The 23572-nt window shown below is 40.0% G+C and overlaps 1 protein-coding gene across 2 annotated transcripts in view; it reads left to right on the top strand.

The window, feature by feature from the left end:
• Positions 1–23572, top strand: part of cntln (centlein, centrosomal protein) — a 68125-nt gene that overhangs the window by 12747 nt on the left and 31806 nt on the right. The window contains exons 10-13 of one of the 2 annotated variants that reach the window (XM_079463464.1): positions 8170–8274; positions 10312–10410; positions 14853–14974; positions 18022–18117. In XM_079463464.1, the coding sequence (XP_079319590.1) occupies positions 8170–8274; positions 10312–10410; positions 14853–14974; positions 18022–18117 (422 nt within the window). The remainder of the gene's footprint in view (positions 1–8169; positions 8275–10311; positions 10411–14852; positions 14975–18021; positions 18118–23572) is intronic. The other variant, XM_079463465.1, reaches the window with a different exon arrangement.

A 23572-nucleotide genomic window follows, 5' to 3' on the forward strand; every position in this document is an offset into this window, starting at 1 on the left:
CCCTCTCCAGAATGAATACAAAATCAATTATAGCTTTTGTTGATTATAAGTCACAGGTTTACTCACCATTTGTTAGGAAGAAATATTTGAAGTGCTTTGCTATATCTAGATTTATTTTTCCACTTGCTGTTGCAGTCTGGCTGGTTAGTGATCCATGTTGTCGAAGTGCCATCTGTGTCATGTTCTGGTCTGAATCACAATTAACGTAAACTGTAGACCAAGGCCTTATGGGCTTTCCCTAATTCTTGTCGACATGCATAGAAAACCAAATCTACAATTTGCCTCTCGAGGATTAAGCTGAAGTGGTGTTTTAGCGATGCATTTAACACTGCAGTAAATGCACAACTTTGGTAAAAAAATATTTTGCTTAATTCTATGCCACATAGCAGTGAAGAGAAGATTTTTTGAAATCGGTTGGAAACAGAAAACCTTTTGTCCCCGTTGACTTGCATTGGTTTTGTGTCTATACAAAAGAAGTCAATGAGGATGCATTTTGGTTACCAATTATTTTTAAATATCGTATTTTGTGTTTTGCAGAAGAATGAAAATCACACAGGTTTAAAATGACAACAGGTTGGAAAAAGAATTTATCTTGAAGGTGAACTATTCCTTTACATGCAGTGTATTACATGTAGTCATGTAAACATGTAACATCTTGAAACTGTGCAGTGATGTGCCCAAAGAACATCTGCATGGCTTATCACGTCTCTCAATGTCTCTCTTCTAAATCTGCTTTGGCCTAATTTAATTGTATCTGTCGAATCGTATCTATCATCTTTGTGTATGCAGATTTGTTGTTATACTGTTCAAAGGGGAATTTTCTTGCAAGAGCTCTATATACATGTAGCGGTCACTAAACCGGGTTTATCACCTATAGAAGTATTTATTTAAAAGGTGAAATTTCATGAATTTTATTCAACTTTGAGATGGCGAGAAACCTCCCAGGTGATGAAATTTCAATGTCTGTCTCCACGTTCCTCCCTATTCGAGAGCCCAGACGCTCCTCTCAACATCTGCCTCTGCGTGTTATTAGTGTTAGTGAAAGCTGAGCTTTCAGATGTATAATTGAAGTGTCCGCTCCCTGCACACACGGCTTGTTATGTGGGGTCATGTTTAGATGAGTAGATGTGTTTCTTTTGATCACTATCTGACGTTCAAACGCTGAGCTTCCAGCATACCGAGAAGCTGCCGATGTGTTAGGCTTTAAATCTTTAGGAGGCAGTGCTTCCATCACTGTGGGCTGCCTCTTCAGTTTGTTTCACTCAAATTGTTTAGAGAACATTAGCAGGATTATGTCTCATCAGACCTATTGTTAACTGTGTATCTACATTTTTTCAAACATACCATCTTTTGTCCAGAACCACCATCTAACCTAAGGGCAAAATCATGATATTTATACTAACTGGCAACGATCTAAATTTATTCTAATTCTTCGAATAACCACAGACTATTTGCAACTGTTAAGGGTTAACTGACAAGACTGAAATAAAAAATGTTACCTAACTGGTATCATGCAATAACATGATAACATAAAACAATAACACGTTTTTTGTTAATAATTGGCAGCATGTCTGTGCGATCACCTAGATACATACAGTGTACAATGCATCACATTTTCTTACAAAGAATAAAGTTTTTTCATTTAGGGCTGTCAAACGATTAATAATAACTATAAACTGACCTATTAAAACACAATACAAACATGATGACAGAGTTAAAAGCGTATTTCTTTATATAATAAACCAGAGTTATCTGTTTTTGCAAAGAAACTCTTCAAAATAGGTGAAGTGCCAGCTTTTAGGCTATATTATTAGTTCTTATTGATGTTTGTGTGTGTTTTTCTTAACATTATATTGGATTGTACTCATACCGAACGTTAATGTTAAATTGGGCAGTTTGCATTGTTTATGCTTTTTTTTTTATTAGCTGTATTTTTTAATGTCTCTTAAGAGAATATTATAGCAATGGTTTGCATGTTATAGTGTGCTCAGATATACTGTTGCTGCACTGTACTGTACTTTTAAAATGATAAATACTGTTTTTTCAAAGTTGACATCCAATTTTTAATGTTTGTTGACTAATGATTTGGCAAAAAATTATTACGATATATGGAGATATCAGGTTCCAGAAGGACAACCATATGTGATAAAACCTTTCATTGATTTATGTTTATTTGTTAAAACTTTGTATTTGCATACGGCTGTCATGGAGATGCATTTTTGTTTAGATTTACTAGTAAATGTAGGCATATAGAAGCCTAGCAATAAAAGACTAAACATTTACTGAAGCAAATCCAGAAAAGAAAAAATAAACTGGCACATATAAGAATTGTTGGCAGGGCAAGTAAAAATTCAAGCTAATGGCCCGAACGGGCCAGCTGAAAAAAGCATCTTTATTGTTGAGCTCTGGTGATGGATGAGCATGCAGGTTTAAACAAAGAAGCAAAATTGGGGTGTAATGTTGTACAATCTCACTCTTAAATCATCTTTAACCAAATGACTGTTGTGAGTACTGGCAACTGTAGGCTAATTATTGCAGGTTCATGCCAGTTATAAAATTAAGAGTGAGTTGTTTGACGTCAGAGGGGTCTTTAATGGTGGGATAAAATCAACCCTTAATTGTCTGAATGCATAATATCAGCAAGGCTTATGCAAACATTTTTATTTCTTAATAAAACCGTTTATAAATGACACGTGACAAATGACAAAATACCAACTGGTCACAAGATCCACCCTCATAGAACTATGGGTTGTTTTGGGGAACGGAGCTTTGTGGAGTCTTTCCATGGTCTCTACCTTTATTAAGATCATATTTTTCTTGGCAGTTAAAACTATCAGGAGATTCAAATATGTAGATTTTCTTCTCTTTTAAATACATACACTGTGACCTTGCTGGGCTTCTAAACTGTATGAAGAGGAGAAATGATTAGTGTTGTAATACATCCAAGGTTTATGAAATCTTGTCATGTTTAGACATATTTGTGACTAGCTCGATCAAGACGCTGCTTGCTTTAAAAAGGCAATGCTGCTTCTGGTTGTCATAAAACACTTTGTCGGATGATGTTTTGAATGTTTTCGACTATAATGATATGAACTCTTGTACTCAAGTGCTTTCATTAGATCAGCAGCGTGTGTACTGAGACTCATTAATAAACCCCAGCCATGTGTTAAAGGCCCAACCGGTCACTTATTCACTCCCGTAAAGTCCCTGTCCATCTGCGGGGGGCTCTGATCAGCAGTTAGAAGCACATTCCTGCTCCGATACGACCCTGACCCGCATCACCGCTCGCGTCTGCGCGCCGGCACGCAACCAGGTCGAGGTGTTTCAGGGGACAAGCGTGCTGGGAACGCTTTTACTGGCAACTCACAATGGCTCTCATCTACGGGCTTCATTCGGTTGAGGGCCTGATTATAGTCACTTCATAATTAACAGTGATCGGATTTGTTGTTGTGGCGGAAATAGTACATGTGTAGAGCAGTCTAATTCAGATGCAGCTCGTAGCTCTGCCAGCAGACGGGTCATGGGCCTCGGGGAGAGCCCCTCCATATGTTCCCTCTGCTTCTACACTGAGACCACCAGTGCCAGCAAACCTCCCAGAAGAACCTAATCGTGTTCTGTAATTACAGCACGCTGTTGTCTATCTCTCTCTCTCCATCTCTTTCCCGCTCTCTCTTTCTCTCAGCCCTTTTCTCCTTCCCCCTTCATTTTCCCTGCTGGCTAGAAATGAGGGGGGAAAGGCTCAAACACTCCCTCATCAGATCATTTGTAAATTGCTTTATGCAGCTGAGGCCGAACTGTGTTGGTTTTCAACTGTTTGAAATTATAAATAATTGTAACAGATGCGCCAATGTGGCCGGCCTCCAACAAATGAGGCCCCAGATAATTTGGCCGACCCTTTTGGCAGACCAATTTAATAAAATGTGAACAAAATCTACCTGCTAATAATTTATCATCCCCTCTCCCAATTGGTTAAACTTAATTACCCTGGCAGTTAACAAGGTCACGCCCAGATGCCAAACCCGGCTGTAGTTTTGATAATGCAATCAGGAACCCAAAGGTGATGACAGAGCTGTTGTTTTTTCATTATCAAGCTTTTAGAGACAAACACAGGTGCCAAGGCCCACTTGTCTGTTGGCAGTAATTACCCGTCGTCACAGGCTTGAACTTATGGTTGCCAACATGTGAGAAACACGGATGAACGTTTTCACATCAAGTTGTCTCTTCGCAAAGGAGGATTGAAGTTTTGCTCATTAATCTACTAATAACGGAATGCAAGCTGACACACGCCACAGATCCCCATCTGAGCAGCTGATTCGGATGACGTTAGTTAGAGCGCATCACTTGCGCTGGGTTTAAATAAAGCCGCAAATACAAGTATGACAAGCGCAAAAAAAACGTCTTGTGTGATTCATTTAAATACTCTCTTCCCATAAAGTTTGCGTCTGAAGAGGAAACTCCTACAATGCATATGCAATAAAGTCAGTCGCATAAACATCTGTCCACGCATTTTCAGTGCTTATTTTGACTGCATGTTTTTAGGTAATACCGACAGTGGTGTTTTACACCAAAAAAGGCATTTGCGCTACCGCAAGCTGTTTGTGAATCTGCCCTTTAATGTGTCCTATGGTGTAACAGCAAACGTAGACAAAACCACTAATAATGGTTGTGTGTTATTGCTTCTGGTTAACACAGTCTAATTCACAGAAATCCTGTTGTACGTGCATCCTTTTTTGTCACATCCGTAAAGCATGAATTCGTCCCTCTTTTAAAATAGAGAACTTGTGTCTGGACTCCATCATCAGGGGATGTTTCAATATATTAATAGTAAATACAATCTCTGAAGTACTTTGCCTAAAGATGACTTTCGCATTCCATTACGCTGGAATTGTCCCTTCCTTGCTCAATGCAGAAATAACTTTCAAGTGCAAGTCTGTCTGTGTCCATTTGTACTCCATATGGCCACATTTGGACGTTTCCGCTTTAAGAATAAGTTAGTGACCATACAGTATTTTTGAGTGCATGTTACATGCGGCAGAAACTGCCACCTCCTTCACTAGACAACCTAAGATTGATATCAACTGATTAAATAAAACGAGAGCATGAGAAACATGATCATAACTTTAAGAGTGTGTCTGGAATAGGTGTATGACAAAATATAGTGTTATCAGCAATGCCTAGAACCTCTGAGCACGCAGACAAAGCCGTCCCCAGAGAAATCCAGTACAGGAAGTACAGGAAGCATGTCAGCTCCTGGCCCATTACAGATCTCTTTATTTTATTATCTCTCAGCAGATCTGTTTTATTACCACTGACAGCTACAAATGACCACTCGCTGTCATCACTCGCAGTTGTTACAGGCAGGATTTGGAGGCATTAATGGAGACCATTTTAATGTTCGCAAATGCAAAAACTAATTGTTTTTTTAATGATTACATATGCAATGATGTCACATTTTCCAACGGGTAGTTAATTTTTAATGCATTTAGCCTCTTCGTTGTGTGAATGGAAAATGTTAAGTGGAGCCGTTTTATATTGGTATGTTATCAGAACGGAGACAAATTGCATATCTTTGTTGTAAATACATAAACACTTGCACTTCTAAACCCCAACTCCTCTGCCCATCACCCCCGCCCCCAATATACTGTGGACTCCTGGGCTTCAGCCCATGTAAGCCCGTGCATTAAGGTGCCCCTGGGCTTTTGCAGTATGTTTTGGGTCTTTGCCTTGATGGAAGATTAATTGTCCCAGCGCTCCTGCAGATTGCAGCTTAATTAACTCCTATTAAAAAAACTCACATTTTTTTATAATATATCTTTACTGTCATTGCAGTAACACATCCCCAAAGCCTAATATTGTCCTCACCCCTATTCCCTTGAGAAATGTTGTTCTCCGTGTGGTGTAATGTGATTTTAGGTTTGCCTGACATACTATACTGTAGCTCATTGCCATTGTTGCCTGAGTTTTTTTCATCTTTTGTTCCCGTTTTATTTTTCTTGAAATGTTTTCTATTTAACTCAAATGAATGGCCTGTTATCTGGGAATTTTATCTTCCATACTGTACTTGACATGCCATCTTGGAGGCCAGTCCATGTTTTTCTGATTCCTTCTGACTGGTATTTTCTTAAGAACTTTTGGTCTAATTGGTGTTTTTGGTTTTATTGGTGTAAGGACCTTTAGATGGTTTCAAAGCAGCCACATAAACAAACGTTACTGTGCATGCACACTTTTTTAGTCCAAACTGAAAGGGGAACTCTGCCGAAAAATGAATATTCTGCCATAAATTATTCAACCTCAAGTCGTTTGACAAGCCTAGGACATCCGTTCATCTTCGCAATACAAATTAAGATAGTTTTGACGAAGTTCGGGAGCTTTCTGACTCCCGCCCATAGACAGCAATGCAACTGACTTTCAAAGCGCAGATTTTCAGTTGTAATTTTAATTTACCTTTATGAACGGATATCCTAGGCTTTTAACTTCCGGTACACATCCGCAAAGAAAAGAGTCCCCGTAGATTATTTCTGATAACTAGCAAAATAAATAACTAGTAAATTGAATTGGTGGCTAAACTTAAATGCAACAAAAGTTACACGACCCATTCAACAAATTGTTTATTTAATAAAAGAAATATACAATCAAATTCAAAAAAGATTTTATTTAATACAATTGTTATACAATCAAAAATTCATTTAAACTAATGTTAATATAAATTAAATTAAATATTCAGTAGTTATATTATTAGCCACTTGTCAGGCGGATCAACAAACAGACCGGAAGGTAACTTCGGGCCAGGAGCGTGCATCCGATGACACGGTCTATTTTGTTGGGATGTTTTAAAACATGTGAAACAGCTCACCAGACAGGTGCACTCCAGTCAGATCATTATGAGAACATCACCCTTTTATAAAAGCAATAAGGGCGTTGTGGCACATTTCAACGCGGAGTGCCTCAAACCCCCTTAGCTGTTATAAAATGCACTTGTAACCCACTGCTTCGCGGAACTTATTGCTTTTATAAAACAGTGATTCCATATGCGTAGCATGGTTTCATAAAATAAAGTAAATAAAGGGATATTTGGGTTATTTAATGCGGTCAGCAGTTATAAATCAGGGTATTTTATAACTGCTTAGAACTCGGCTCAACCACTCAGAATCAAGGACCTGAACTGACCGTTTTATAACTTGGGTTATTACACAGCTCTCTGGAATACTTGATTCTGATAGGTCGACTGCTACATTCCAAGGTCTGTTACCTCGGTAACAACTGCTAAAACTAATAACAGAACGTTTGAAGGGTACTACACCTTAAAGCTGCAATCCGTACCTTTTGCCTCACTGTCGCCATCTCTGTTTGAAACTTAAAATTTCATTTTTTTATGTACATTTCTTTGCATGTGTTGAAGATTAGATTTTAGTCTGAAGTATTCCAGCTTTAGTGTTTTACTCCACTGTCTCTTTTCTCATGACAGGTTGAAAGTTGTTACAAATCAGTTACTTTTTATTTTACAATTTATTTTAAGTCCATTTATTTTCTTAGTGGCAAGTAGCTCTGTAATAAGCAGGGTATTATTCCTTACTTATCCATATCTGAGCACTTTAGGATAATAGATCTGTTTTTTATGCCCCCAGAGTGATAAACCACATAAGAACAACAATATCCTTTGTGGGGTTGTCATAAGGGTTAATTTATTAAGTGTAAAAATATTTTTTGAGCCCACAGTTTGATGTTTTTATTTGGAAATCATTTCGAAATAAATTGTTGGACATTACAACATTTGAACATTTGCCCTGGTCACGTTGAGACTTGCGGTGATTGTCGGTTCGAGTGATACAGGGAGACAGAAAGATGAACTGTTGCCATGTACTTCAGCGCACTTTCAGAGATCCACTCCTCCACTGATTATCCTGGTCCTTCTTCATTTTTACTAGCAAGCCAAGTGTGCGCATTTGCAACGTGGATGTGACATGACATGCGGCGTTCCTGCTGCACTGCAGATTGATTCACCTGCAAATGAGAATACAGTTTTTTTTTAGCATTTGATTATTCATGAACATATCTAGTATTAAGTAGGGTGAACACTTCTATATTGAATGTCTTAGGTTTTAATTTACAAAATGTCTTCTCATTGGATGTTGAGGAGCTCTCCCTCCTAAATGTGAAATGTGTTTTCAGGAGTCTGGCCACAAGCAGGGTAATCCATCTTCACCCCACTTGCATGCACACAAAGAGCAGATGTCGGTGGACACTGGAACCACCAGAGACCTAAAGACACAGCAGGTACAGCCAAAAAAACTGTTTCACAAAAACGCTTATATTGTAAATGAGAGACTTCAAACTCTTTTAAATGTCTTTCTTCTGTGGAACACAAAAGATGATTGTTTAGAAGAATAATCGGCCACACTTGGTAATTGGGCAATACATTTAAACACTAAAAATGTCCAAACAATACAGTACAGGTGATAAAAACTACAGCTTTGACCTGGTTGCCATTTTTTAAAGGGATACCTGTCATGAATCCCCCCCAAGTTGTTTCACACCTACATGTATATCAATTTATTTGTTCTGGTGAACACAAAAATATATTTGGAAACATGTTATCAACTGACATTTCTGGGACATCATTGACTACCATAGTAAATAATGCCCCAGAAATTTCTGTTGCTTCCATTTTTCCAAATATATTTGTATGTTCATCAGACCAAAGAAAGGTTTGGAACAACTTGAGTGCAAGTAAATGATGACAGAATCTTTGGGTGGAGGACTCCTTTATGTAAATTAGGTTACAATTTTACATTTAAAAGTTGCTAATGTTGATATCTGCTACATTTTGCCAGGCTCCACACCCTCTTTAGTCAAAGTGTGAGCATATTAAAGTAGTCCTCCCAGACAGCTTTTTCTTTAAAGATGATATCATTTGTCTTCCAAAGCCCTCACTAAAGGATTCATGCTTGACTAAAACCTAGCTTGCTCAGCCTGACCCTAATGTTCTTTTCTTTAAATATCACATTCTAAAATGTTTTTAGACGATCAAGTAGTGCAATGTGTAACTTGCGAGGACATAAACTCATGCCTACATGTACAGACATATTTTAGCTGGCGGCAGAGATTTCTATTAAATAAGTTTGGTCATGTCTAGCTGACAGTGGCCTACGTAATAAAAAAGCTCTTTTCTCAAACTCACATACTTGGCCTCATCGTATCAAACATCACATTAATGCTGATAGTTTACTCTCCCTTTAACACACTTACCGTCATGACAGGGCCTGTAATCTGTAAAAGCACTTAACCATGTCACTCATGCGAGTCTATGCAGTACAAGAAGACTAATGCTATGCCACTAGTTTCCTGACTGTTGGGCCCTTTCTTTGTTCTCCATATTCAGCCATTATTGATTTATTTTCCTTTGTAAGCTTCCATTTGACTCTTTTGCTAATCCTTGCTGGCTTGAGGTCTTTGATATGTAGGACACTGTTGTTCCTGTGAATGCTGGGAATGTTAAGACTGGTCTTGGGACATGTGTCAGAGGAAGGTTCAGCTACAGTATGTCGGTTATGACATGATTAAAGACTTCAATAGGTTGATCCATCTGGACTAAGAGCTCCAAGAAAAGTTACTCGAGTTAGTTTTATACGTCAGCAGCCTAGTGAAAAGCTAATCAGCTTTTAAAGGATCTTTTCGAGTCTCAGAAGAATGATTTTTCTGCTCAAGATTGAGAGTTTTTGATCTGCCCCCGAAGATCTCGATTTCTCAACTGTAATGGTACGTCTGCCATTTCGTAGTTTGACTCCTTCACAGTTGATCCACCATCTGGCCTTTCTTTGCCGAGCAGACCGAGATTTTCTGGTTTAGGTACTTCAGAAAGAGCCCACTTCTTTCTATCTCTTCCTTCTCTCTGTTTTCTTTCTCCCCAAAGTCTGCTTCTGTTGTCCTATCAAGTGTAACTCCGGGCCCTGATAGAGCAATTAAAGGCACCTCCCTCCCCACCTTTGGTAATGAGGCCTGGCGCGTTTCTCACTCTATAACCCTTTTGTCTCCCCTAATGGGACATCATTATTGTCAAAGAAACAATGTAAATGGAAATGAACATGCTCATTAGGTCCCTGCACAGAGAACCCTTTGAGCTGCATGCCGTGAGCAGTCTTCCTCGCAATTCAGCCCGTGGCCCCAGTAAAGTTTCAGAGAGCGTGCGTGCTGCGGTTCGTATGTTTGTATGTGGGCCTGTCGCTTAGTTGGTTTTTCATATTTGCTAAATTGCCTTAAATATTGTTTAAAAGATGGCAGTTGATTATCTCGATTTCCTTCTGTGTTTATCAGGGATCCAGATCTTCGTCTCCAAGTGGCAGGAGCAGCGCTGACGGAACAGCCAGACAAGAGCAAAAGATTCAGCGACTACAGGATTTGCTCGCGCTTAAGGTGAAGACTAAACACTTCCTTTTTTCTGCCTTTGCCATTCTCTTTGAAGACCTCTAAGGAGATTGATGTCCTTGCGTGAACATTTTAGCGACATTCCTCGCGTCCCCCCCTGAGAGAGAGGTCTTTCCACCCTTGTGCCTGATGGCTCTATTATTACCAAATACAATTACAGCATAGCTGAGTTAATGTCCTGTAGAAACAGTGCACGGAAGGTCTCATACACTGGCAGCCTTTCAGCTCATGGGTGAATGATAGTGTGTGTATTTGCATACGTGTGTGTACGGGTGTGCGTCTCAGCTGTAGCCTGGCAAAGTTTAGACATGAAGAAGCTCATGCCAGGTGGAGACTGCTGTTGTCCTCTGACCACTGCCCTCTACATGACCTCAGTACTTCATCATCAGCGCGCGCACACACATCGACTGTCTGCAGAGGCAATGAGGCAGCGGGAGGGGAGACTGCTGAAGAACCTGCGCTCTTCGCTAACCAATCATCCATGTCTCTCTTTTGACTTTTCATGCCTCTTTCTTTCTCTTCTGCTCACGGATGCTCTTTCTCTCTCATTTTTCTTTAAGTCTTAGGTAAACTAATCTAGTCTAACCTTTTGTCTGTCAAAAGTTTGTAAGTTTGTAACGCTCAGTGGCAGTCGGCGGTTCCAGCTGTGCGAAAGTCCTCACCCTCTGCACATGGAAGGAGGTTGCGCTGGCTCGTATCGATTTTGATGCCCAGGTGAATGTGTGTGAGGGCGCTATAAACAGACGCCTTATTCCACGGTGTCACTCAGACGTGAAACGCCGAGCACTCAATCTAAGCAGCCCTTCATTAGTGCTCTGCTTTGTTTTGCTTTGCCGTCTCATATTCAGTGTCTTTCTCTTTCAGTTTGGGTTTGAAGGCTGAATGTCCTCTTGTGAATTTCTGAGCAGTAAATCCATACTTGTCACATTGGCAGGCAGACTGGGGCTGGCTTGTTCTCTTTGTCCTTGTTAATAATAACAGGGTTCAGGGCCCTGCATTTCCCGCCCAGCAGGGCTGCCGTGTCATAGCAGCGGTAAACAAGCTTTCCTCCCTTTCAGAAAGCCTTTCGTCAAGTCTCCTGGCCCTGGCCACTCAAGCTGAAAGGTGCGCTTGCTGTCTCTGGCAGGGTTCGCCTCGGCTAAGGTCAGAATAATAGAGGGCCGTCTTGTCAGGAAAATCTATATGTTCACCCCTGAAAAGTCCCATGTAATCTTTGGTAGACCCCTGCCACCCCCCCCCATTTGTTTTCTTCAAATAGCTATGAGGCAGAGACCAATATTTACGGACATTTGGGGAACGACCCAGCTCACTGAGGCGTTTCTCCTGCTGGGGGGTTTAAGTGGTTAGAAAAGCCAGCCTTTTCCTATTGGCTGAAAGGGCGAAATGTCAGGCCACAGTAATGCTACAGGTGCCAGGTTGGCGTAGAAATGCTTATCAGTGCTATTTTCCCAGAAGAAGCAATGACAAAACAGCTCTAATAGTATATGAAAAGCTCAAGAGGGATGTTCAACAGTTCATGTAAATGTGACTTTTTTGGAACATTTGAAAGGATTAGTCATTATTATCAATGCAAGAAAGACACAGATATATGCATAATATGCTTTTCTAGTGCGCAGTTGAACCCAGACTTTCTCTGTGCAGATACAACAATGGATAAGCCATTTGATTTACTTCATTGCTTTTTTAAATGCAAGCTGTTTCAAAATGAATGAAGGAAGAATGAAACCGTGATGGAAATGTATTGGTAAGAATGTTTATTCATTCTAAAAGTAACAATCAGAATCATAAGAACTGTAACACAATGAAACCATTGTGATGCAAAATATAAAGACCAGAATTAAACAATACTTCCGAAAGCCCTATGAATAGTATTAGGTTTAAAAATAGAATAGATTATTTCAAAAGACAGTTTTGTAAGGTGCATTGTAAAGCCTTCTAACTTGTGTTTGTGCAAAAATATTTTCTCCTTTTTGTCTTCATTGCTGTTTAGAATGTCGGGGATGTTTATATGATTTGAGCTAGCTTATTCTCTGAACCTCTATGGGAAGCCCACATGACTCCATATGTGGGATTCCCACAGAGGTTTGAAAGGGAATATTCTGTGTCTAATTCATATGAGCTGCACCACGCTTCCTTACTGGTTTACACAACGCCTTTCTAATTGGTCTGCATTGCCCAGATGAGTACGGTCCGCAAGTACACTTCGTCTGCACTGTCTAGGCGGGCACATTGCGCTGTCCATTTGGCTGTGCGGATAATTCATTTTTGCCGTGCTGTTTAATCAGCTACTGTTATTTTGTCCCACTTTCAAATCGTTTGGCTGTTTGTGTTTCCCATATGCAATAGAAAATGGCAGCACATAATCAAAAAGAGTGGGCAATTTTGCAGTCGCACCGGTGTGACTTCTAACGAAATTTCGTTTCATTGGCATGAAAATCTAGAGCCCTGAGGAGTCATGAGAGTCAGGCCCAGTGCAGAAGGTCCTTAACAATCTGGAACATGCCACTGAGGGTACCTTAATGGGAAGCTTTGCTCATGGGAGCTGATGATTGTTGTGGGGGGTTTCACTTGCGTCTTCTCATGGCTGTAAATCTAGAACAAGGATGTTGTTGGATGTGTCTCAATCAGATCCTAGCTCCCTAGGTTGTGAAACAGTATAGTGTGTACACGGGTTCGGGCACTGGCTAGCGAGATGTTTTTATACATAAAGTATAATAAACCTTTGTAATTAAAGTTCTGTTGCGTTTTATGATGTTTATTGAGTTGGCTCATGCAATTTCAGTTAGATGGCTTTATTAAAAAAATGTGTTGCGAGATGTGATTTCCGGTAAGAGAACATAATAGCGAGCATAAGTGATCACTGGTGTTTGCATTGCATTGTGGGAATGTTCAGGGCACAAACATTTCAGTGCGCTAAAAGGATTTTAAAATGAAAATTCTGTCATCATTTACTCCCCTCGTGTCATTTCAAACCTGTGTGACTTCCGTAGATTACAAGAGAAGACATTTTGGAAGAAAGTTCGTAACCTAACACCCATTCACTTCTCTCCTATGGACACAAAACCAATGCGAGTAAATGGGGGATGTCACTGTTCCTCAAACAACTCTCTTCAGAATCTTTCTTCTTTTGTATTCTGTAGAAGAAAGAAAGCCACACAGATTTGAAATGACAAGAGGGTGAGTAAATGATGACAGAATAAACATTTTTGGGTGAACTATCACTCTTAAAGGTGCATTGAGTTGTGACAGTCCCCATGAGCAGACACAACCAATGCTTCCGGAAAGAAGCTTTACTATCGTCATAAAAAAACATCAGCCACTGTTCTCGGCAAGCAACATCTGCCCAATGCTTTCAAGAAGCATCCTACAGTCTTTTTTTAGAGTTCAGGTATATTGATTTTATTATGAGCAGAAAACATCACTGCATCCCTAATGTGATCCCTAATGTGTCTCCTACGTCGCTGGCTGGAGATTCAGAACAAAGTGTGTCCGTAAAGACATTATTATCCTCTACTTATGAAGATATTGCAAGGTGGCTTTTCTATATTGTGGCTATACTCTTTTACACGCAGTAGTTGAACAAAATCTTGTATAAAAATAACTATACTTTATTGTCTTCTCAATCCGCTTTGTGTAGAATACTTCAGCAGTTTATAAACTTGTTTTGAATGCATATTATTTGAGGCAGATTTTAAGTTCATACTATTTACACACTTATTTAGATTTGGGTGGTTGACAACATACCGAACATGTGTCCTTTTGGATTAGGAAACAAACTGTTAATAATATATTTTTCTATTTATATTATATAAAATATCTTACATGAGATTTATCTTTATTGTTACATTTTTCTAAACCTCATAGGACACATTTATTCACTTATTTGTCAACTTTCCATTTGCATGTACACTGTATGCATATATGTTGACTTCACTGACAGTTGGAAAAAAACTGAAATAGACTAGTGAATATATTATACACATGTATATTCTGCATTTTACAGACGCACCCCAATACTGCAGACCGCTGGTGTTTTGTGTTGTACTGAGCGTATTTCTTCCACATCAGTGAACATGTTCTGTAAGACATGTCTTATCTGATGCCAAAAGTACTTCTTTTGTGCTAATACTCAGAGGAGGAAGTAAGAGTCCAATGTAACCTTCACAACACTTTGCACTCCAGCAGTTGAAAGGGACACTGCTGTGAAGTGGGCGGCCTGGGATGCCATCTGCCTGCTGTCCGCTACACTGTTTTGACACAATAAATTGCAAGAAAGATGGGCGTCTGAAACTACTGGTAGAATAAGCGAAGGTCAACCATACCTTAATAGCTGTTTTGATATTTAAACTCTTATTAGATGCATGTTCCTGCTTACAATGGAGCGTCCGTAGATTTCGACTGCACGTATAACCTGTTTTTATGCCCTGCAGATTAAAGAGAACGAGGATCTGCGAAGAGCCCATGCCAAACATCACGACCGTTTACGTGTCATTCAGACCAACTACAGGACAGTGACAAAGCAGCTGAAGAAAGCTGAAGAAACGCACGACTTGTAAGCGCTTACTATTTAAAGAGTCACATCTGCATATTGAACACTATAAAGGTTTTCATCAACTGTGTTTTTAGGGTGTGACTACTGGCAATGGTCAGGTTACATTTTTTTCCTTTAATCTCTATGAAATGTGGCACGAGCTTTGCCTCTTAAGACGAGTGCTTCATCCCGAAAAGGCCAAGGTTACGGTGTATACCGGCAGAAAAGCAAGAAAGAGAAAATCCGTGAAAAAAGATTGAAAGAAAAAGGTTTTGATTTCCTCCTCCGAGTCTTTGGTTTTAACCTAAACCCCTAGAAGCGGTGAAATGTCATAACAATTTCCCCAACCCCCTTAACATTTTCCCCTTTCTTTTTCGCGAGCCTTTTAAACGTATCTAATGGAAGCGTATGTTGAGTATCCACATGGGATGCAAGTGTTGACCTTGTCAGCTTTGCTCTCTTTGGGTTAATTAAAGAAAACAGCAGTGCAATGTGATCCCGTGTGAAAGGAGTGTGAATTCAACCACCTCTGCTGTGTGTATGTGTGTGTGTGTTCCATTGTAAGAGAAAGAGACTCTGATAATCTCCTCGCTCTTAGTTTTGATAAGAGAAAAAGAACACTTACTTTCCCGAAGAGCTCTTGTTTTATTAAGCTCTCCATTCTGTTGTTATTGGGACATTTATATTCCATACAGAGCTTGATATTTACCCACCCATTGCTAAGGCCAGCTGCCTACTTAGTAACCCAAAACACATCGATAATGATAGGGGATGTCACAACTATCGACTGTTGATGCTGAAATTTTGCCACCTCTCACTCACTGCTTAGACGCGGAAGAGGGGTGATCGGTTAAACAAGTTCCTCTGACCTTTCTCACCGATTCCCTGTCATGTATTGCAATGCATCATTATGACAGCCAATCAACGCGAAGCCTGCCGGCATAAGAACAATAGCACAACGTGAACGTATCACCGTAGACAACAATTTGTGTCCTCGTGCAAATATGTGCCCATCAAAAAGTTAAGAGCAGGTCACCGACAATTTTCTAAACTATTCGAATTGCTAGTGCCAAAAAAGCAGGGCCGTTTCGTTTACCCGCTGTTTGCGCTAGTTTTCTAACAATTATGCAAATAAGGCGGATGTCTGAAAATCAGTTAGCGAGCCACCATCTTCAGGCTGCAGAACTATTACTGATGGTCCGGTCTGTATATACTGGAGCAGTTAGCATTATTACGTATATATTAGCAAGAGCGAAAAAGGACCCCAGCAGGAGTTTCGGCTCTCCGCTGCAGACTAACATCTCATTAGAATGCCGCAGCCCTGTGTAACTCGCCACGTCACTCATGATTTTCTCTAGCACTATTAGGAAAGCGCAAAAACATACACCGTTTTTCTCCAGAAGGAATTTTCCTATTTCTAAATCAGACTGTGAGCACTGGGATGAGTAAATAAAATTAAAACTTATTAAAACATCCGCACGCTGATCAAAGTTGCACTCATAAACAGATTCGCCGAATGAAAGCAATTAGCCACTGCCTTTCCAAAAAGTTCTCGCAGTTTACTTCTCGGCCGTGTAATGAAGCGAGATGTGCAGAGAAGGTGAAGCGGGCTTGAGGGGAATGGAGATGCCTTTTCTCTGAGCTCTGGTTTGCGATTATGTCCTTCAGGAGACCATTCACAGCCTAAACACTGAATTTCACAACGGATTAAGACAGAAGATCTCAGGGCTGCTGCTTGTTAAGCTGTTAGGTGAGATGTGGCTTCTGAGGGGGAATGTTTTCACATGATGTAGGGCTGCTCCCACAGTACCCAGAGGCACTGTGCTGTACCGTAAGTTCAAGGACGTTATGAGGGGAAAGGATCTGTGGATCTGAGGGTTTAAATAGTATTTGTGTTGTTGAGTTGTGCTACTTGTGCAGTATTGTAGTGTGTGGAAGGGACTGCGTAAACTGAGAGACGTTTTGTTGCTTGGTTTTTATTGCAGTGTAAGAGCAAAGAACTGGCAAAGACACTATTAAACAAGTACAAACAAAGTCACTTTTAAGGATCTCAATTCACAAAATCTTTCTTTTTTGTGAATGTATCAATTTATCATGGGAACAAATTTTGGCTAAACAAACATTGGGTCCATTCTCTTACTATAACAATGATGTATCAATGAAATCCTCAAGGCATCAAAATAAATCAAATATACTGCCACAGATAAACTTAAAAGACCATTTCAGAGAGCCTTTTCCTCATTTTAAAATCAACTATTTATAGGTATGTTTAGGTAAAATTATCATTTTTGTTCCATGCTGTGAACTACTTACAATATTTCTGCAAAATGTTGACATATTGATAGAAATTGAAATATTGATTCTATTTGCATTTATTTGCAGAAAATGAAAACGGGGCAAAATGTCAGAAAATATATTTCAGACCCCAAATACTGTAAAGAAAACATGTTCATATTCAATTTAAAGCGATACTACAATAATATTTGTACATGTATGTAGACAAAGTTCATATATATTTTTTTCACATTGCTGTTGGATGACTTTATATCACTCCTGAGGTTTGATTTTGTTGAAATTCAACAGACAAATGCTGATTTGAAATGAAAATTTGGAGCCTCTTAATTTTTTCCGTGGGTGTATATTCTTTAAAGGGATAGTTCACTCAAAAATTCTGTCATCGTTTACTCACCCTACCCTGTCATGTCAAACCCTTCTGCAGAACACAAAAGATGATATTTATAAGAATGTTGATCATCAATCCATGATGGTGTCCATTGACTTCTATTGTGCCTAGAAGTGAATGGATACCGCCGTTGTTTGGTTACCGACATCCTTTAAAACATCATCTTTTGTGTTCTGTAGAAGGGTTAGACATGACAGGAGAGGCAGCGTAAATGACAGAATTTTGGGGGAGTAAATGATGACATTTTATGAACCGCTAAGACTTAAAAATACATGTCATAATTTCAATCACAAGTGATCATTTGAGGGGGCGGACAGCTTTTGAAAAGGCAGACTCACTTGGAGAAACGCTTCACGTTTATTTGTGTTTTGTTAACATTGTGTAGGCTAAGAGGCAAGACACAACTACAGCAGGACAGCGATGAACTGTGGAACGAGCTAGTGCTCTGTAAGGAAGAAAACAAGAGGCTTCTCGCTGACAAGTAAGTGTGTGTCGTTTTGTCAGGTCCCGTTGAGCTGTCAGCCAGTGTATCACAGTGTCCTTTTTATATAGTCATTTTTAGCACATGGCAGGATACCACAGAAGATCATTAGCTTTCCTCTGACTGTGAATTCACATTTATAAAAGAAACATCACAACGATACTGCCATGCTGTGTATGTGTAACTTTTGTGTGTGTTTGTTGCACATGTGAGGTACTAATAGGAATGGCTGAACTCAGATGACTGTAACTGTGTTGAAGTGTATTGAATCTATTGTCCAAGAAATGAAATCTGTCCACAACGAACTTCTTTTTTTAAGCCACCTAATGAAAACAAGACTGCAGACGCTCGGTGCAGCTACAGATATTTATAGCAGCTAAATACACTGACATTCCTGTCTCGAGGTTCGCTCCCTTGAGAATTTCAGGGGTACATTCAATGACAGTCCATGTGCGTGTGTGTGTTAATTACTGCTGATCTCGTCTGCTGGAGTTGTCGCGCTTCATTAGGCCGCCTTGGCCCTCTCCTTGCCAGGCCTCATTTGGCCCATCCTTTGCTGAGGGGTCTAACCCTGGCAGCCAGCGCGGCCTGGCCCTCCCCTGCTTGATCTCTACCCCCGGCTCGCTCGTACAGGAGGGCTCACTATTTTCTTGCCCCCACCTCGCCCATTGCCTGTCCTCCTAATCCCAGCTGAGCTCATTATGATGTAGCCTGGCTGCTTCGCTCTCTCTCTCTGAGCCTGAGCTGTCCAAGCTAATTACAGGCTAGCAGCCAACACTCCCTGTTAAGGGCCTTCTGCTGCGGCACTCGCGCTAACGTACTGCTTGGAAGTGACCTGCGAGGAGCACGAGGGAGCTGCTCTCTTTCCAGCCACGCAGCACCTGTCCTTCGGGGTTAGCCATGATCCCTGTCATGCTCATTGCAGCGAGCGCTGAGTAAACTTGGGCCGGCCGAACTCATGCTTTCAGGAGGGAAAAAAGGAAGGGGGAATAAAGCCCTACCATGTGGGGTTGGAGGGTGCCTTTGATCTCCACTTGCCCGAGACGAACATTACCGACTGTCTGTGTGATTGCGGAAACGTCGGCCCCGTACGCGCTCTCCTTATTTCTTCCTATTTCCAACTTCGTTTGCACTTAACCTTGCTTTATTTATTTGTTGTTTGCAGTAAGAGGAGCGGGTCAGAAAGCACGAGGTGTAATTAGGCCGTGCTTCTTTATCAAGCTGTTATGCGGGGCGGCAAGCTCGGTAACTGTTGATGGCCAACAATTAAGGATGGGCCGCGGAAACGCATACGCGCTGGAAGAAAATGGCAAGCTGCCATATTACTGACCATATTAGGATGATTGTGCTTGTGAAGGTTGCGCTCGTAAGTGTTGCAATGATCTGCTAATGGTTAATTACCTTATTGCGGCCTGTAGTTTTCGGCCGTCTTAATTGCCGGCGGAGGCTGCTACGGAGCAGCGGTGGGCCGCACTCGGATTTTCAAGTGCTTCTCACAGTCAGAAGCTCTCCTTCACATCCTGCCCATTCAAAGGGACACGGAGTCCAAATGGACTTACTCTCCGTGTTTGTGCGGAGAGCGCTCCACAATGTCGCTTAGCATTAAAACAGCACACAAACTGTGATCATTACCGCCTGACTGTATTTGTGTGCGCATTTCGACACAGATCTTTTTCTTCGCCCCGGGGACATATGTGCAGACTGTTAATAGCAAATTAAAACCAGCATGAAGGCACCCATGAATGCCCGTGTTTAATAACAGCGAGCCCACCCGCACCCATGGTCAAGAACAGGTCCGGGATGGCACTCCGGAGAGAAATTTCAATTTCAATTGAGCAATTCAGTCCATCGCTGGGGCAAATAAAGCTGAGCGCCGGCTGCATTGAGATTAAAATATCTTGTTTTGTAGCGATGCAAGAGTGCATTTGCTGTGGTATCATTTGCACTGTGAACATCCCCCCATTTGTAATCTACCCCCGCCCCCGGTGCTTTTTTTCCACTTGCTCTTTCTTCCTCATTATGCATCTGTCTGTGCTGGAGATGTCCGCACTTGTTAATTGTTGCTTAGGGTCTGTGGGTAAAAAGAGCCAGGAATTATTTAGGCCTCATAAACAGAATAAACAGCCCTTAGACAGTGATAGCTACACTCAAACGACATCAAAGTATAAATTACCCAGCCATTAAGCTGGAAAAAAGCCTTTGAGATGATTTACGCTGCTCGCCCTCCACTGAGAGTGACCATTACAGGCATGATCCCCGACTTTGACTTTAATGAAGTTTAATAAAGTTTACCCTTCTTGTGCTGCTGTTTTTTGCTTTTCATCTTGATTGCTATAAGGTATTAGGAGTAATGAGTGTCTTTTTGCCCTGGGTCCCAGACAGAGAGACAGAAATGGAAGAACGTTTAAAGTCAAAATGCTTGATGTCTGTTTTGAAGACTAGCACAACTTTTGCCCCTCCATTAATTATTTGTTTGATTAATGATGCCCTAAAATATGCAGCTCACTATTGAAGGCTTGAATGTTTTGCTGCGCCATTTAGCTCAATCGTTTAGAATAGGAAAATGTAATGTCTTTCTGCGTGCATCTTAGCTAGATTAAGCACATTTAAACGTGGTATATTTAAATATAAAAGTTTGCAAATTTGCTAATTTTAGTCTCTCTGGGGCTCAACAACAATGTTTAAGCAATGCTTGCCCGGCCATTTTAGTAATTCAGATTTGTACTCGCTCTGCCAACTTTTTCTACCATTTTATTTTTAGCAACAAAATGATTGTTTAATAAGTGCCACTTTTTTAGGTACACCTTTACAAGTACCAGCTTGGACACCTTTTTGGTCATTATTCTTTCTTTTATATAAAAGCTTTAGTTGTCTGCATTGACAAGCTGGTTATTTTTTTGCAAGACTGCTGTGCTACTGAATGAACATGGCTGTTATTTCCATCTCCGTTGAGGATGAACAGCTCTTGAAAAAAAAACATAATTTTCAGTCTTTCTGTACTTTTTTTTATTTGTAAATTTAATATTTTTAGTTTAAGGTCATGATCAGTTGTTTAAATCTGTGAACTACTGACAACAATCCTCCCAATTTCCAAATACATTTTATTTTATTAAGTGAAAACAGGACAAACTAGTCTGAATAACAATACAATGTTACACAATACTTTTACATTTTCAGCATTACAATGCTACATTGTCTTTCCATATACACTGGAATAGTGTGAATGTGCATGATGTTAAAATGTTTGTTTGCTCAAAAAAGAAAATTGTCCTTATTTGTCAACACTCCACTCGTTCAATTCACAATGGCTATCTTTGTTTCTTTGCAAAACAGAATGGTTGTTTTGTTCATTCCTCTTAAAGTGAAACTGATTATCTCTTCTCAAGCTTCGAAAGTACACAAAACCTTCATAAAATACTAAATAAATGTAATCTGCAATTAAATGTTTTATTTTATGAATATCATGACCCCTGCCTCTTCTCTCCGCGTGCCTTCTATGTGCCTTAACTGCGTGGCTAAAGCAGTTTTAGAGCTTCATTTTTAATAATGTGTGACAATATACAGAACATATTAACAACACAAGAGTAAAGGAGTAAACTGCGCTGTTTGCTTATGCTCCTACACTGAGAGTAAGCAATTCACTCCCATCGTAAGCAGAAGACCAGAAACAACAGATAAATAAAATCTCTGTTTTAACAGAGCCATTAGGGGTTTGAATAACACAAGGGTGAGTTAATAATGACTACATTATTGAGTTCAGTTTTGACTGCCTTGTGTTATTTTTATATAATTTTTTTGAAATATACAGATGTGGAAAAGATTAAGACACCAATTCAAAGAACGTTAACTTTTTTTCTGAATTTACTATTTATAGGTACAGTATGTGTTTGGGTAAAATTCTCATTTTTGTTTTATTCTGTGAACTAACAAAAGTTCTCCCAAATCTCAAATGAAAATATTTTTTCTATTTGCAGAAACTGAAAACTGGAGAACAGAAAAGATGCTCTGTATTTTTTCAGACCTCAAAGAAAACAGCAAAGAAAACAAGTTCATATTCACTTTAAAGCAATAACACAGTAATATTTTACGTGTTGTAAATTGACAACGCCTTGACTTTAGTCACAGTTTTCATTGGTCTTATCATGCTTTCAATTTTTCACATTGCAGTTGGATGACTATGTCACTCCTGAGGTTTTAGATTGTAATCGTCTCTTCATTTTTTAGACAGAAACCCATAGTTACGCAATAGTGGTGATCAGAATAAATATGTTTGTTGATCATTTGCCATATGTTACAGGGATGAACATTTCATTTAGCCTAAGATGTGTTCTTTTCATGAGGGGTTGAACTTCTTCTTCTGCACTTCGATTTTGTCTTTTCGATATGTTCCTGGTTTTGATTGTCCTGTTCTTGAAGCAAAGCCAATGAAAATGTAAAATGTCAGTGCGAGACTGGGGTTGCAAGTTACTGCTCTGTGGCCTGTGACTTCTTTACTTGGAAGATCACATGATGGGGAGAGATGGATTACGACTGTCATTGGGTCATAAGCGCTCCGCCCTGAGACTATATTTAACAAGCAATTAGTTTAGTTTTGCTCCTTCGCTACTCTCTCCCCTTATTGTAATATTGTATTGTGAGAATTTGTGTTCATTAAACATGTTTGTAAGCATTTACCCCCTGTGCTGAAGTCAGGTCACGCTGTCTTTTAAAGATACGTTTGATGTTTGTTAATAGCCCTCTGTCTATCGATTTGTATGTGCGTGTGATTGTTGATTTTTTGTACATCTTTGCTTGTGATAAACCTTCAGCAGCACGCATCATGTGTCCTTGACCTACTTGTGCTGTGTTCAAAGAACATCCAGTCACAGCGGTTTCGGTTCGCTACTTATTCTCTTCCTTCTATCTCCGAGGCTTCTGGTTCGGATCTTTATTTACACCGAAATAAATCCAAACAGCATGGAAGCTCTAGAGAGGGGCCTGTTAACCGTCCTGTATTAATAAACATCTGTTATTCAAATGATGTACTCGCGCAAACACGCTGGGACTGAAAAGCAGAGGGGATTGACAGAGCAGAGGTTCACACCACCTCGGAAAAAAACAAATCTATGCTGTTGACATGAAAGGAGGAGCTGTAGTAACTGTGTTTTGATAGAGTGGCTGGCAGGGTCATAAGAGACCCACAGCTGATCTCTACAGCTGGAATGCTAATAAACCACCTTGTGCTGCTTACATCAGAAAGTTTATTATAAGAGTGCACGTGACAAGTGAAAGGCGATTAGAAAAGTGAGATGATTTTTAATTTGGTGTTGTTTAATGGAAAAAAAGAGCTATAACTGGTTCCCTTGTTGTGCTACGGCTGGAGAGTTCCTATACCGAGAAGAAGTGAGTCTGGTGAACTCAGCCACTGCGATTCAGCCGAGAGTTTGAAGTTCTTCTGCAGCGCTAAAACAAATGG

The sequence above is a fragment of the Barbatula barbatula genome, assembly GCF_947034865.1.
Source record: "Barbatula barbatula genome assembly, chromosome: 8".
In the NCBI taxonomy this organism is placed as follows: Eukaryota; Metazoa; Chordata; class Actinopteri; order Cypriniformes; family Nemacheilidae; genus Barbatula; species Barbatula barbatula.